Source organism: Pan paniscus, chromosome 14 (assembly GCF_029289425.2).
Source record: "Pan paniscus chromosome 14, NHGRI_mPanPan1-v2.0_pri, whole genome shotgun sequence".
Taxonomy (NCBI): Eukaryota; Metazoa; Chordata; class Mammalia; order Primates; family Hominidae; genus Pan; species Pan paniscus.
The window spans coordinates 76864181-76878019 of record NC_073263.2 but is presented as its reverse complement, the minus strand read 5'-3'; the positions used below and the strand labels follow the sequence as shown (position 1 = coordinate 76878019).

General features: G+C 36.1%; 1 protein-coding gene across 2 annotated transcripts in view; it reads left to right on the top strand.

The window, feature by feature from the left end:
• Positions 1 to 13534, top strand: part of TBC1D4 (TBC1 domain family member 4) — a 193856-nt gene extending 180322 nt beyond the window's left edge. For both annotated transcript variants that reach the window (XM_014347449.4, XM_063595792.1), the window contains 4 exons: positions 3232 to 3391; positions 5968 to 6137; positions 9110 to 9286; positions 11196 to 13534. In XM_014347449.4, the coding sequence (XP_014202935.2) occupies positions 3232 to 3391; positions 5968 to 6137; positions 9110 to 9286; positions 11196 to 11429 (741 nt within the window). In that variant the 3' untranslated portion in view covers positions 11430 to 13534. The remainder of the gene's footprint in view (positions 1 to 3231; positions 3392 to 5967; positions 6138 to 9109; positions 9287 to 11195) is intronic.
• The last annotated feature ends 305 nt before the right edge of the window (positions 13535 to 13839 follow it).

Genomic DNA, 13839 nt, shown 5'->3' with positions numbered 1-13839 from the left:
AAAAGTAGACTTTAAAGAGGATTCTCAGGTTTTTCCTCCCTTGAAATGAGGTATGCATGACTCCCAGTTCATCATAATACTGTGCTTTAGACAAGAAGTAATAGTTTAAAGATGCTTTTAAAATATACTGTTTTTTCTGTTTCCCAGAGATGAGTTTTTTGCCTTTAATATCTCAGTTGCCAATGTATAACAAAAGAATTGTGTTTTTAGTCTGAGCATTATAGTAAATGATATTTTTTGAGAGTATGAATGGAGATGAAGTATTCCATTTTTCTTTACTTTCTGAAGGTAAAATTTTGACTGGGGAGATAGGGCTTTGCTATCAACATTAGGTTTTCTGGTGTGAGTTCATATGATTTGATTCCTCATTGATGACTATTCGTAGGTTTAACAAGTCAAATAACAACTGTGGAAAGTTTTATTTTTTATTCCTAAAGAGTTTACCTGTATCTTTTTATCTTTTTTTTTTTTTTTTTTTTTTTTTTTTTGGAGACGGAGTCTTGCTCTGTCACCCAGGCAGGAGTGCAGTGGTGCGATCTTGGCTCACTGCAACCTCCACCTCCTGGGTTCAAGTGATTCTCCTGCCTCAGCCTCCCGAGTAGCTGGGATTACAGGCATGCACTACCATACCCTGCTAAATTTTTTGTATTTTTAGTAGAGTTGGGGTTTCACTGTGTTGGGCAGGCTGGTCTCAAACTTCCGGACCTCAAGTGATCCACCTGCCTTGACCTCCCAAAGTGCTGGGATTACAGGCGTGACCCACTGTGCCTGGTCACCTGTATCTTAATATCAGATAGGAATCAGATGGTCTTGTAAGGAATTCAATAATTCTGATTTTCAGAAACAACGGTTTGGTAGCTATTATTAGAATTTCAAAGATACAGGGAAGTACCTGTGAGTAGTGTTTGATCTGGGTCCACAGATAAAAAGATAATAGCTATCGGTTTAAAAATACAATGATATTTCAACTTAAAAATTATTCATCAATTTGACGTTACAAAAATTCATGTAAATTGGATTTATACATTCATTTAATATGGCCTGTAAGTACCAAGAAATATTTTATGTCTATAATTTTGAAAATGCAGATGTTTAAAAATCTTTGGCGACAGCATTGCTGTAGGCCACGGTATTGGGGACCTTATTCTGGGAGAGTAGGTCCTTTTGCATTTTAAAGTGAGATATAACACTTTTCCACTTTCTAGAGCAGGAGGTACTGTTTTGGGTCTAGCCAATAGGATGTTTAGAAGTGTGCTTAAATGCCTCTTGCAGTGGGTTTGGACTCACTCCACAGGATTTCTGATTTCTTGCTTCTCTCTTGGTGGCTTGGGAGCTCCAGGCTTCAGTTACCTTATCTGTAAAATGTGTAAAATCTTGCTTCAGTTACCTTATCTGTAAAATGTGGGGGTTGAGGTCTTTTTCAACTTTAAATACCTGTATCTTGTCACGTTTGTTTCTGCTGCTTTCTGTGTTAAGCATAAAGACATTATATCTTTTCCTCTGAAGTTTTTGGTCTCTACTTTTTTTTCATCTTCTCTCCCCTACCCTTATCTCTCTCTGTGCATCTTTCCTTCTCCAGTTCACCTCTTTAATCTGCAGGTTTGCCTTGGTATCTGTAAGGTGGAATTGAAGAATTATTTGTTCTTAGCAAATAGAATTTTATCATTAAAGCTTTCTTTGAAGGAAGCCTGAATTGTGTTCTTATTTGCCCAAATATCCCTTGATGGAAGAAACTCTCTTAACTCCCATTTGAGTATGTGCGGCAGGGTAGGTGGGAAATAAGATTCTCTTTAAAAAATTACATGTTGAAGTATTGCTTCTTTTTATAATCACAAGTGAACAAGAACAGTGTGCTTTTGATGACGTGCTTTCTTTTTATGCTGCTAATTAGACTTTTTTGATTTTTGTGCTTACCAAAATACTAACTCTTTTGTTGATAGATGCTCAGAATTTCTCGTTTCTACGATGTAAATGGTCTAAAGGAAATGTATGTTTTTTTTCAACATGATTTTTTGAGATAATAATCTCATTAAAAAAAAACTTTGACTCCAGCTAAGCTTCTTATTTTATAGCTATGACTTCCTGTGGCTCTTTAACTCCCTTTTATTTACAGTTTGTGTGGAAACGGAGTTTCTAAAGATATTTGTTGTGGATAAGGATTGAACAAACAATTTTTTGTATTTTTGCATAGTTTTTGATTTTTTTCCAAAGGAGTCTGTTGATTTTTAGTTCTGTACTCTAGAAATAATTGTTGAATTCACAACGTAATTGGTTATTTTTATGTATTGTCATAGAGCTATTTAAGAGTGATGTTTTAATAATTTCTTCTAGTGAAAGAAGTTCTGCTAGATTTAATAAAACATTTTATACATTTTTACACCAAAATATCAAGCCAATATAACTGATCAGGGAACCATCACTTATCTCTTAACTGTGTGGATAAAAATTTAAATTAAAACACAATTCACAAATTTGTTTGTTACTTACTACTGCTTCATCTGTAGTATCACAGATATGAGTTTAAAAGTTTCTGTATGCTGTCTTTATGATGTTTTCTGAAATGCCAATAACCAACTCAGTAGCCAAATGAAATAATTTTTTCTTTTAGTTCTAGAAATATTCAGAAACAACTGCACTTTTTGCCTTAATCCCGTTTGTCATGAAAAATATGCTGCTGGAATAACTTGAATATTAGAAATAAATCTCAAGCTTCTGGCCCTGTAACATTCTAAGCTTTAATTCTCTCCTAGCAGTGCAGATTGTCTGGAGAGCCAGAACTCTTTCATAAATCACATGCTGGTCTCAGTAAATAGAAATAAGCTTCTGCACTGAACATGGTAGATTCTTTAGAACGGAGGCTTTTCTGGAATTAGTCTGAAATTAGAAGGGATTTTCTATGAGGTTCCTGAGCCAGGACTGTTCTCATTAAATTCCAAAAGCAATGCCTCCCTACAGAAGAAAAAATTCCATTTCTATGTATGTATGTGATGCTCAAACACACGTGATAGAGAAACTTGCTCAGTCTTCTTAGATAGACTTTCAGTGACTTGCTTTATGAATTCAGTTAAGTGAACTTGGATTTTAGTATCAACTTTAAAATCATAAAAATAAAGTAATACTACTTATATATGTGAATTTGTTATTAAATATTAGAATAAAATTAAAATCAGTGTGTTTGATGCACATGCAGATAAACACATAATTTTTTTTTCTTCTCCAAATTAACTTTAGATTCAAATGTACCAGCTGTCCAGGCTCCTTCATGACTATCACAGAGATCTCTACAATCACCTTGAAGAAAATGAAATCAGCCCCAGTCTTTATGCTGCCCCCTGGTTCCTCACATTGTTTGCCTCTCAGTTTTCATTAGGATTTGTAGCCAGAGTTTTTGGTAAGAGATACCTGTAATTAAATGGAACAGTATTATTTATTCCAAGGACTATACTTCTACTTCTAGCCATATGATGCCCCTATTGTTCTATCATGTGTTATACAGAATAGCAAATTGCTAATGGAATTTAATAAATGTGCCTGGCTGTATTCTGACAGTAACTTAAAATCATACTTGTCTTACATAAAATTGAAATTAAAAGGGAAAGAGGAATTGGGCTCCTGTATTTGAGTCAGCTGTAATGGAGCTCTTATTTTCATTTGTGCCTAAAAATCAGAGAGTATACTCCTAAAATCTGGACTAGGGACAGACTGTGTATAATTTTCCAGATTTTTATATACATGTTTCTACCCCCATTGTCTTCTTCATCTTGCATTCAAAACACAGAGAAATATGTTCTTAACTGTATCAATGTTGTTTCTAATGGCATTTCTTAACCTGACTTTTTGTTGTTAACAGAATAACTTTACATCCTGTTTCATTGCTCATGTGACTCTTCTTTCATGCCAATGCAGTGCTGGGGGACAGTCTCTAAGACTGGTGGCTCAGGGAAAACACTAAGTACAGTCAGTAGAGCTCAGGGCAAGTTACTGAGTAACTGCCTTGCTCTAAGCACAGTGTTTGGCATTGGGAATAAAAAGAGAGTGTAACATGGTTTATGTCCCCTTTGGAGGCCCTTAAATCTATTCACAAGTCTTTATACTAGTCTAAGTCTGTTATTTAAAAAGCAAAAATTAAAACAACTACAACAACAACCAACTCTTCATCAGAGGTTTGTTCTAATGATGTTGTTTAGGACCTCAGTAGCCTTAGAAAGGGCTCCCTTAATTTTTATGTTCTGATCATCTATTTAGTAGACATGGGCAAAGCAGTCAGTATTCACTCACAACTGCGCTTCTGTTAAATTGGAGCTTTTTGTCAAATTGTATTGGCGCCATTGTAGGTCATTGCCAGTGTTTGAAAAAATGAAACAGCATTCAGTGAAGATATTAGGGAATATTACAAATAGTAAGGAAATATGTTGTTTGGAGAAATTTGTTTTGAGGATATATGTGTAATATATATATATACCAGATTACAACATATGATATCTTTCTTATTGAGGGCTGTGGTTTAAAAGTTAAACACTGCATTAGTGTTACTACAATTTATAAAATGCAGCAAAAGAGTAAAGTGAAAATGCGCTGAATCAAATGTTCACCAGATTTCTCTTGTTTATTGAATATACACTATTGCTTTTCTACAGTGACATTTTCTCTGGAGCTTGGGTTCCTATTAATGGGTATTCTATAAATCCTTTTGTTTGTATACATTTTTCTTCCCAGAGAATAGTGTATCAAATCAAAATGATGTTTCAGGGCACCTGTCTTTGACTTACCCTTGGAAGCTTGATATCAAGAGTTCAAGAAACAAATGTCCTCAGTATCAGTTTTTTGTCATGAGAATACAAATGATGCTGTTGGCTATACAATAGCTGTTCAACTCTCTTCTTTGAATTTATAAAACAATGGAGACTGGCAGGAAATGGAAAGATGCATGAGCAAGAAGAATTACTATGAAATAATGATTCTATGGTTCCCTCTTCATTAAAGACTCCCTGTTGTATATTATTGATTAAAGAATGACATAGATTGAGAGAAACTTTCATAAAAAAGTACTAAGTACTTGATACTTTTCTTTCTTTCTTTTTTTATTTTTCTAAGACTGAGTCTTGCCCTATTGCCTAGGCTGGAGTGCAGGGCACAATATCAATTCACTGCAACCTCTGCCTCCTGGGTTCGAGCGATTCTCCTGCCTCAGCCTCCCTAGTAGCTAAGACTACAGGCATGTGCCACCACACTCAGCTAATTTTTGTATTTTTCGTAGAGACGGGGTTTCACCATGTTGACCAGGCTGGTCTGTAACTCCTAGCCTCAAGCCATCCACCCACCTCAGCCTCCCAAATTGTTGGGTTTACAGATGTGAGCCAACACGCCCGGCCTAGTACTTGATACTTTTCAAAAGTATTGCATGTTTGTATTTGTAGGAAAGCAGGGCTTAGAGTTAGGGTAGCTCTTAATATTTCTCTCCTGATTGAGGTTGTATGTTTTTCATTTGTTTTAATTTTTCTGTTAAAGTTTTTTTTTTAATTTCCTGGTGTGGTATAGATTTAATTACATAGCTGGTTCATTTACTTTTTATTATGGTAATGAGAGTTTGAATAGTACTCATTGGTTATGTTAATTTGTTTTTGTATTCCTGTTGTGAAGAAAAATCTAAATATCAATTGAATAACTGTCCTTGAGGTTTACCTAGTCTCCATTAAATTTGGCATTAAAAATTACAAATAGTTCATGGACAGAGATATATACTTTGTCCTTTTTTACCCTGGCTTTATCTGAGATTCTTAAGAGGAATATTAAAACATCTGCTTATATGTTTAGTTATATTGCTTTTTTAAAAAAAAGCTAGATGCTTTTGACCAGTTTTCTTCTGCAAAATACATAAAACAAACAAAAATCTTTAGCACAAATAGCATGCTTTTTACAAGAGTGGATGCATAGTTTTGATCATGAAAATTATATCTCTTCTTTTAGATATTATTTTTCTTCAGGGAACTGAAGTTATATTCAAGGTTGCACTCAGCCTACTGAGCAGCCAAGAGACACTTATAATGGAATGTGAGAGCTTTGAAAATATTGTTGAGTTTCTTAAAAACACGCTACCTGATATGAATACCTCTGAAATGGAAAAAATTATTACCCAGGTATGATTTAAATGCTAATAGTATTATATAGCAGTTTTCTCTACTGAATATATATTAAATGCTTTAGCCTAAAAATGTAGCTTTGCTTGACAGATATTTTCATCAGATACATTTTATTTAGAAAGGGGACTATTGTGAAATTTCTACACTGTGACATTTTCTATCTGGCTATGCACAAAAAATGCTGTTTAGTGCTATGTAATGAGTTTTTCAGGAATCCTTTCAATTTAAACCAATGCTAAAACTGAAGATAGAACTGACAGAGTCAAGAAGGCCTGAGAATAAAATCAGATCCTCTGCCTTTGTTATATTGTTAATTATTTTGTAAAATAAATGAAGAGGACACGTGGCAGGAGTACAGGCTTTGGAATTAGAAGGTATTGGGTTTGCATCTACTTCTGGCTTTTTAATTGGTTGTTTGACTTGCACACATCAGCCTAATCATCCAAACCCTAGTTGTCCAGAATGGGACAGTACTGGACAAGTTCCAGAATGGGATGATACTGATCTGAGAGGTTTTATGAAGCTTCAGTGAGGAGACTTGGTGTATCAGTCTTTGTCCCTACAGGAAACATTCTCCCTCCGATGATTCAAATGAAGGAACCATCTATAAAGGTGTGGGTAGGCGTAAGGCAATCCAACACAGCTGTCCAGGTGCGAAGGAACTAGTAACATAGGGAAGCTGTTCAAACCCCTGCTGCAGAGTTGCTAAGTGGAGGATATAATAGTGTTACTAGGCTCAGGGAGAGCTGGAACCGTGGAGGAGGGTTCTGTGCTGGTTGTTGTGGTCTTGTTGAACTAGGCAGAGAAGGATCAGGGAAGAAATACCCAACCCTTTTCTCCTGCCCCTTCTGATCTTGTGCTGGCATCTTCTATTTGCCAAAGTGAACCAGAAGCCAGCCAGAAAGTAAGTGTGGGGAATTGTCTGCCTGCCAGGGTACAATAGAATGGATGAGGGCAGAGAATTGATCTGAGAAGCAAATTGAGAGTGATCTGCACACCGTATGTGTAGTCCTTGACTCTTCATAGGGACCAGGTGAGTGGTAGCTATATATTGCTGCCGTTCAGATGCAGTGGACAAGCTTAAGAGCAGCTTGATAGGTTTGACAATTATGCTTTATGAGCATTGATAAAGTTTACCACTTTCCTGAAGGCACTTTTGATGGCAGAAAGACGATAGGGTTTAGAGAAAGGGAGTTTGGAACCTTGTTCTGGTGCCCAGCCATTTACTAGCTGTGTACCTATGGGCAAGTTACAACCTCTCTGAGTCTCAACCTCTTCCTCTACAAAATGGGAATAACAAAAGTAGATTCTATTATAGTTTTGTATTATTTTAGGAGCAAATATAACCAATATGTTAAAGTATTTTGTACCCTGTAATTCATACTATAATATGAACTCTTATTATATTAATACATGTAAAATTTTATTTCTATTACATGGAATCTAAATCACAAATATCTATAAATAGTTTGTATTTGCTAAAATGCTCTGTAAGCTGAAAAGTGTAGCTTTTATTTATATATTCACTTGTTTATAAATTTTTCAGAAATATCTTTCTTGACTGGAATCAGATATTATGCTTTTAGAGATTTGAAATCAGATATCACCTCCCTTCTAAAATTAATGAGGAAATTGCCTGGCTTTATAGATTACTATTGGGATTAATGAGTAGAATTTATAGGCAGGTAAATTTGAACTTGATACTGGAGAGAATTTCCTAACAATTAGAGTTGATTACTGTGGAATGAAATGCTGATATTAAGGGAGACTTTGATGAACTTTATTTATGGACACTGGAAAAAAATGCAAATAATGCAGAAAATCACAAGAAAATAAAAGTAACTATAAATCTCAACATCTAGAGATAATCTTTGAAACTTTGTATTACATGTTTCTTTGCTTATATATACATATAAAAATATATAAGTTGTACATAAATGAAATCAAACTATATATACTATTGTGGAACCTGATTTATAATTAAAAATATAAAGTATTAGATTTTTTCCAGTAACTATAAATCCATATTATCATTTTTAATGGTTGTATAATAATCCATTGTATCCATACCCACTAAGTAAGGAAAAGATGATGGTTATTTGAGGATAACCAGTTAGTCTAGAAATTCTCTTATTAAAATTCGAATGTTTGAGTATCTCTAGTAGTAAGTAGTAGAGTAAGTCAGGTTTTTTGTGGTTTCTTTTCTCTTCTCAGTGTTAGTATAGACACCATTGCTTGAATAGCAGCTGTTGTCTCTCCTTCCCCCTAGGAAGTTTGGAGTAACTGTCCTCTAGCTTCAAAGCAAACGACCTTCCTATTTAGTGGTGACATGGGAGAGCAGTAGCAGCCCTAATTAAACCTTACAGCCCTGGACAGTGCTCACAGTGTGCAATTTTGAGGATTCTCTGTGTGGTACAATATGTAAATGACTCTTAAGAGGCTTACAGGGAATAGCAAATGGATGCAAAATTTTATTAAGATCTTTCTGCTCCATTGGCAAATAAATTAGAAATGCTTTTGGTTGCTTTATTACAGTAATACCCTATGCAATTTTGCTTACTAATCAGCAGAGATTATCTCTAACATAATAATTACTCAATAATTAATGTTGTTTATCTAGTATACTACATTCTGGGAGACAATTACTAGATTATGAGTATCTTAGCTGCCAAATACACTTGGACATTAATTTATTCTAGGGACTTAGCTTCATGAGAATGTTTCAATTGCATAGAAATAATCTATCTGTTCTGTTTTTAAAGAAAATCTTCTTTCACAGAAAGAGCTGTTTTTATAAACTATATCTAATTTATTCTTGTATTGACAGTTACACTTTTTTTCCTTTTTTATGCTTTAATGTTCTTCATTAATAAGTATTTGGAAATATATATGAAATATACCAAGATAAACAGGCTGTATCTTGTTATACATACGAAAGGCTAGCCTAACCCATGATACTTTCATGGCAGGTTTTTGAGATGGATATTTCTAAGCAGTTGCATGCCTATGAGGTGGAATATCATGTGCTACAGGATGAGCTTCAGGAATCTTCATATTCCTGTGAGGATAGTGAACCTTTGGAGAAGCTGGAGAGGGCCAATAGCCAACTGAAAAGACAAAACATGGACCTCCTAGAAAAATTACAGGTAAAGAAATAAAGATTTGAGCAAATAAATACTTCAGTGCCTCCTGCATGCACAGAGCTACCTCAGGAATGAAAGGGATATGTGCGTGGAATGAACCATTGCTAACCAAGAGCCCATGTATCAGACTGTCCAAGTGCTCTGGGGCTACAAATGACATGTTAAATTAAACATTACTTGGAAAAAAATGCACCCTCACAAAATAGCTAAATGGCAGTTCAAAGTGGAATCTGCTTAAATACCTGTTGCATGTTATAGATATTTGGTTAAGTTAAAGGGAGGAGGAATTGAATGTAGGAAATTGATGAAGTTGTGAAGGACCTGGGCTTGAGCTGGAATCTGGAGGGTTGGTGGAAGAAATGAGTGAGGAGGGTCTTTAAGTCAGGCTGAGTAGGAAGGTGGCATCAATCAGAAGGACATGGCAGAGCAGCAAAGTTAGCCTAGTGTCAATTTAAGATAGAGGTTGGGGAGAGGTAGGGTAAATATGATAGAGGCAGAATTGTAAGTGACTTTCAGTGTCAAGCCAAAGAACATGGCTTTAATCCTGTCAAGAGGGAAATCTCTCAAAGTTTTTGGGCCATGCTGTAGAAAGATCAATCTGGGAACCTTGACGAGGACAGATTGAGATGGGAGAGAAGGTAAGGAGGCCTGCTAAAAGTCACTTGTGAAAATCTGTTGCGGATGATGAGAATTGTCTAGACTAAAATGGAAATTGGAAGAGAGGGAGACATGTCTAGGTAAATTGAATCACATGCAAATGTTACATGTAATATTAATACATCATTCCTGCCATCAGGGAGTTCACAATTATTTGAGAATATAAAATACTATATATCTGTCTCTAAGCGCACACTTATACATGCAATAAGAAATTTATTATAAAGTCATATTCGGTATTTGCAACTTGTATGATGTGTGCTATGTAGCCATGCCCTGAGGGGAGGGGCTTAAGAGTGATCACAGGATGGGGGCTAGCAGGTGACCCTTCTGAAGTCTTCAGGGAGATGACTTCAGTGGAGTTTCAGTGCCTAATGGCTCCTCGGTTTCCACTTACTCCTCCTCTCCATTTCCCCAACACTGCACCTGGCTACAAACTGGAAAACACTAAAACTCTGCTTCTATATGGTGAGTCCCCTGTCAAGACCAGTCAGGAGAGACAGGTTAGAAATGAGGGATCTCTAAAGTAGTTGCTTCCCAGGAATGGGAACACTAAACTTCCTTCGCTTTGTCTTACATTGGCTCTGGCTCATAGAAAATGTAAATCTTTTTTTCTATTCAAAAAAGGGCAACATACTCTATTTTCAAAAAGAAAACTAAATGGTTAGTATATTGTCCATTTTTAGTTGGATAGTTCAATGGCGATTAATTATTTGCCCCTTATTAGGGAAGGTGGGTTTGTACCTGTTTTATAATGATTCGTCTGAACTGTTGTAGACTTTTTCACTGACAGTTCAGTGTAGTCATCATCAGTTACTTGGCCACCCCTCACATCTATAAATACTGATGAAAGCCCAAGTGTATGTTTAGAGAACGCCGTATTTCAGTCAGAGAAGGAAAATCTCTTTTAGCACTGCAATAGTGTCAGGAATCTCCTGTTTCTCCTTCAGCCAGGCCAGATCCCACTCACTCAGGGGAACACCAGTGGGTGTAGAATAAGGATTCCTACTGTTGGTGAGGGGGGTGATTTAGTATTGAATTATTCGTGTGTTCAGTGAGAAGAGATGAAGCATGGTAGTTCCATAGTTACATCTTTGTGAAACCTAATAAATCATCGTTTACTGTAGGTTTTCAGAGTATTTGCTTCACATAATATTTTATTAAGTAATTTGAAGTAATTGGTTAATATGTGTAAGGACTGGCTCCTACTATAATGAATCATTTGATTTGGAGGATTTCCCCCCCCCCCAAACAGGTAGCTCATACTAAAATCCAGGCCTTGGAATCAAACCTGGAAAATCTTTTGACGAGAGAGACCAAAATGAAGTCTTTAATCCGGACCCTGGAACAAGAAAAAATGGCTTATCAAAAGACAGTGGAGCAACTCCGGAAGCTGCTGCCCGCGGATGCTCTAGCCAATTGTGACCTGTTGCTGAGAGACCTAAACTGCAACCCTAACAACAAAGCCAAGATAGGAAATAAGCCATAATTGAAGAGGCACGGCCTCAGCAGAAAGTGCTCCTTAGAATACTACAGAGAGGAAGAGCCTGCATGTCGCTGGCCCAAGGCTGGACCCTGAAGCTGATGGAACCACCTAATACTGGTGCTGAGCCCCTAGTCACAGCAGGTGGACCTCGTGCTCATCAGAGCATGCCAATCCTAAGCCATTGGACATATGTAGACTGGTTTTTGTTGTTGCTATGTACATATAAATATATATATAAAATGAACATAGTTCATGCTTTCAGATAAAATGAGTAGATGTATATTTAGATTAATTTTTTTAGTCAGAACTTCATGAAATCCACACCAAAGGAAAGGTAAACTGAAATTTCCCTTGGACATATGTGAAATCTTTTTGTCTTTATAGTGAAACAAAGCCAGAGCATCTTTGTATATTGCAATATACTTGAAAAAAATGAATGTATTTTTTTCTCCAAAGAACAGCATGTTTCACTCAATGGTGAAAAGGTGGAAACATTTATGTAACTTTATGTGTATCTGTCTTGATATCTACTGACATTGTCTATATGAGGAAAATGATTACTAGTCATGCTCCTGTGAGTTTTTTGGGAAGGTAGGGTCATTTCTCCCTGCCTGCTTTGTGCCAACTAGCATGTTGCATCTACATGCATTATGAGTCTGGTTAGGCATTACTTTAAACGTACATAAAGAGACAGTAGGACATTGTGGCTGAGTCTACCCAGCTCAAGGTAAAGGAGAATGTTGCTAATTTTTTAGCAAACTAGACCAGCGTTATTACTCAAACTAAAAATATCACACCTGAAAAATTTAATTTAGGACCTAAAATGTCTAGATTAGCTTTCTGCTTTTTTTATTTAAATAACTCATTCAGTTGTGAATGAATTCCTCTTTATTTGGTGCCACAGTCACCAAATGACAAGGATTTGCCACTTTCCCACCAAATTGTGAGTGCTTGTAATTTAGGTCTCTCTACCTTAAATTTAGTATAAGGAAATGTAATTATGATTGATTTTTTCCAAAGATGACAAGCTGTGTTGAAATACATTTTTTCTTTTGACCAATTGACAGAATCTAATAAGCTTTAATAATCTTCTCCTTTTATGTGAAAAGTTTTGAGAACTGTGAAATGTTTAGGAACAAACTGTTGAAATCCATTGGAAGGGAAAAAGAAAGTGGTACCAGTGTTACCAGCTCAACTAAAACCTGCAATTCTGCATTTCAACTCTTCACTTCCTCAGCCTACAAATAGCTCATTAGATGACTTTCACGCATGCTGGGTATAGGCAAGGAAAGTAATTTTCAAAGTACATTTGTAGTTCTCTTTTTCAGAGATGATTCTATGATAGTGCCTCTGAAAGTTGATGCAGCATTTTTGCCTTTCCAAAAAGTATTTATCCTCACTGCTTTTTGCAGTACTTGTATTTTCACAGATGGATTATCTGGGGTAATTTTCTTCAAAGGGAGTTTGTTATACACAGTGAAAATGTATTATAGAGTAGAATAGTAAAGCTCTAGGGGTTTCAGAAAGCTTTGATGAACAGATGACAAACATCTGAAACCCCCTCTACACTGTTACCCAGTGTGTATATAATGACTTGTTATAGCTCAGTGTGCCCTTGAATCCATACAGTTTCTTAAAAGACAATAAAATCTTATTAATAAAGTTAATGTAACTTCTAAGTTCTAGAAAATGCTGATTCTGTCTGCCCCATTCAATTGGATTTGTTGCTTGGATTTCCTGAGAATTTCTCTATTTGTAGGAGGGGTTTTTTCTTTTTACTGTCTGTTGATGAAAATTACTTTATGGGTGTGATGCACAGATGGTAGCCAAGGAATCTGTTGGGGAAGTTTGGAAAGAAACCTTTTCTTTCTTTTATTCAGTTTAAAGTAAACTTTATCCTGGATGTTTAGAATCAACATTAAGAGTTATATTATGGTGTTCAGAGATTAAGCTGACTTGGATACAATATTTTCTTTTGAAAATGAATTTTCTTTTTCATTTGTGATTTTTAAAAAATGTTGCACCAGTTATGCTTCATGCATTGTTACATCTTCATCAGGTTAATGTAACGTCTAGTTCCTTTGCAATAAATATATTGCTGCAGCTTTCTTGACGTATACTGTTACTTTTCGGGAGAGAAGCAGCTCTTGGTTAGAGTCTTTTACTGCAGGGGTCCCTGGGTACCTGTCTGTGGCCTGTTATGAACCAGGCTGCACAGCAGTGGTGGGCATGCGAGCAAGCATGACTGCCTGAGCTCTGACTCCTGTCAGATCAGCCACGGCATTAGATTCTCATAGGAGCGCAAACCCTATTGTGAACTGTACATGCAGGAGATCTATGTTTTGTGTTCCTTAAGAGAATCGAATGCCTGATGATCTGTCACTGTCTCCCATCATCCCCAGATAGGATCGTC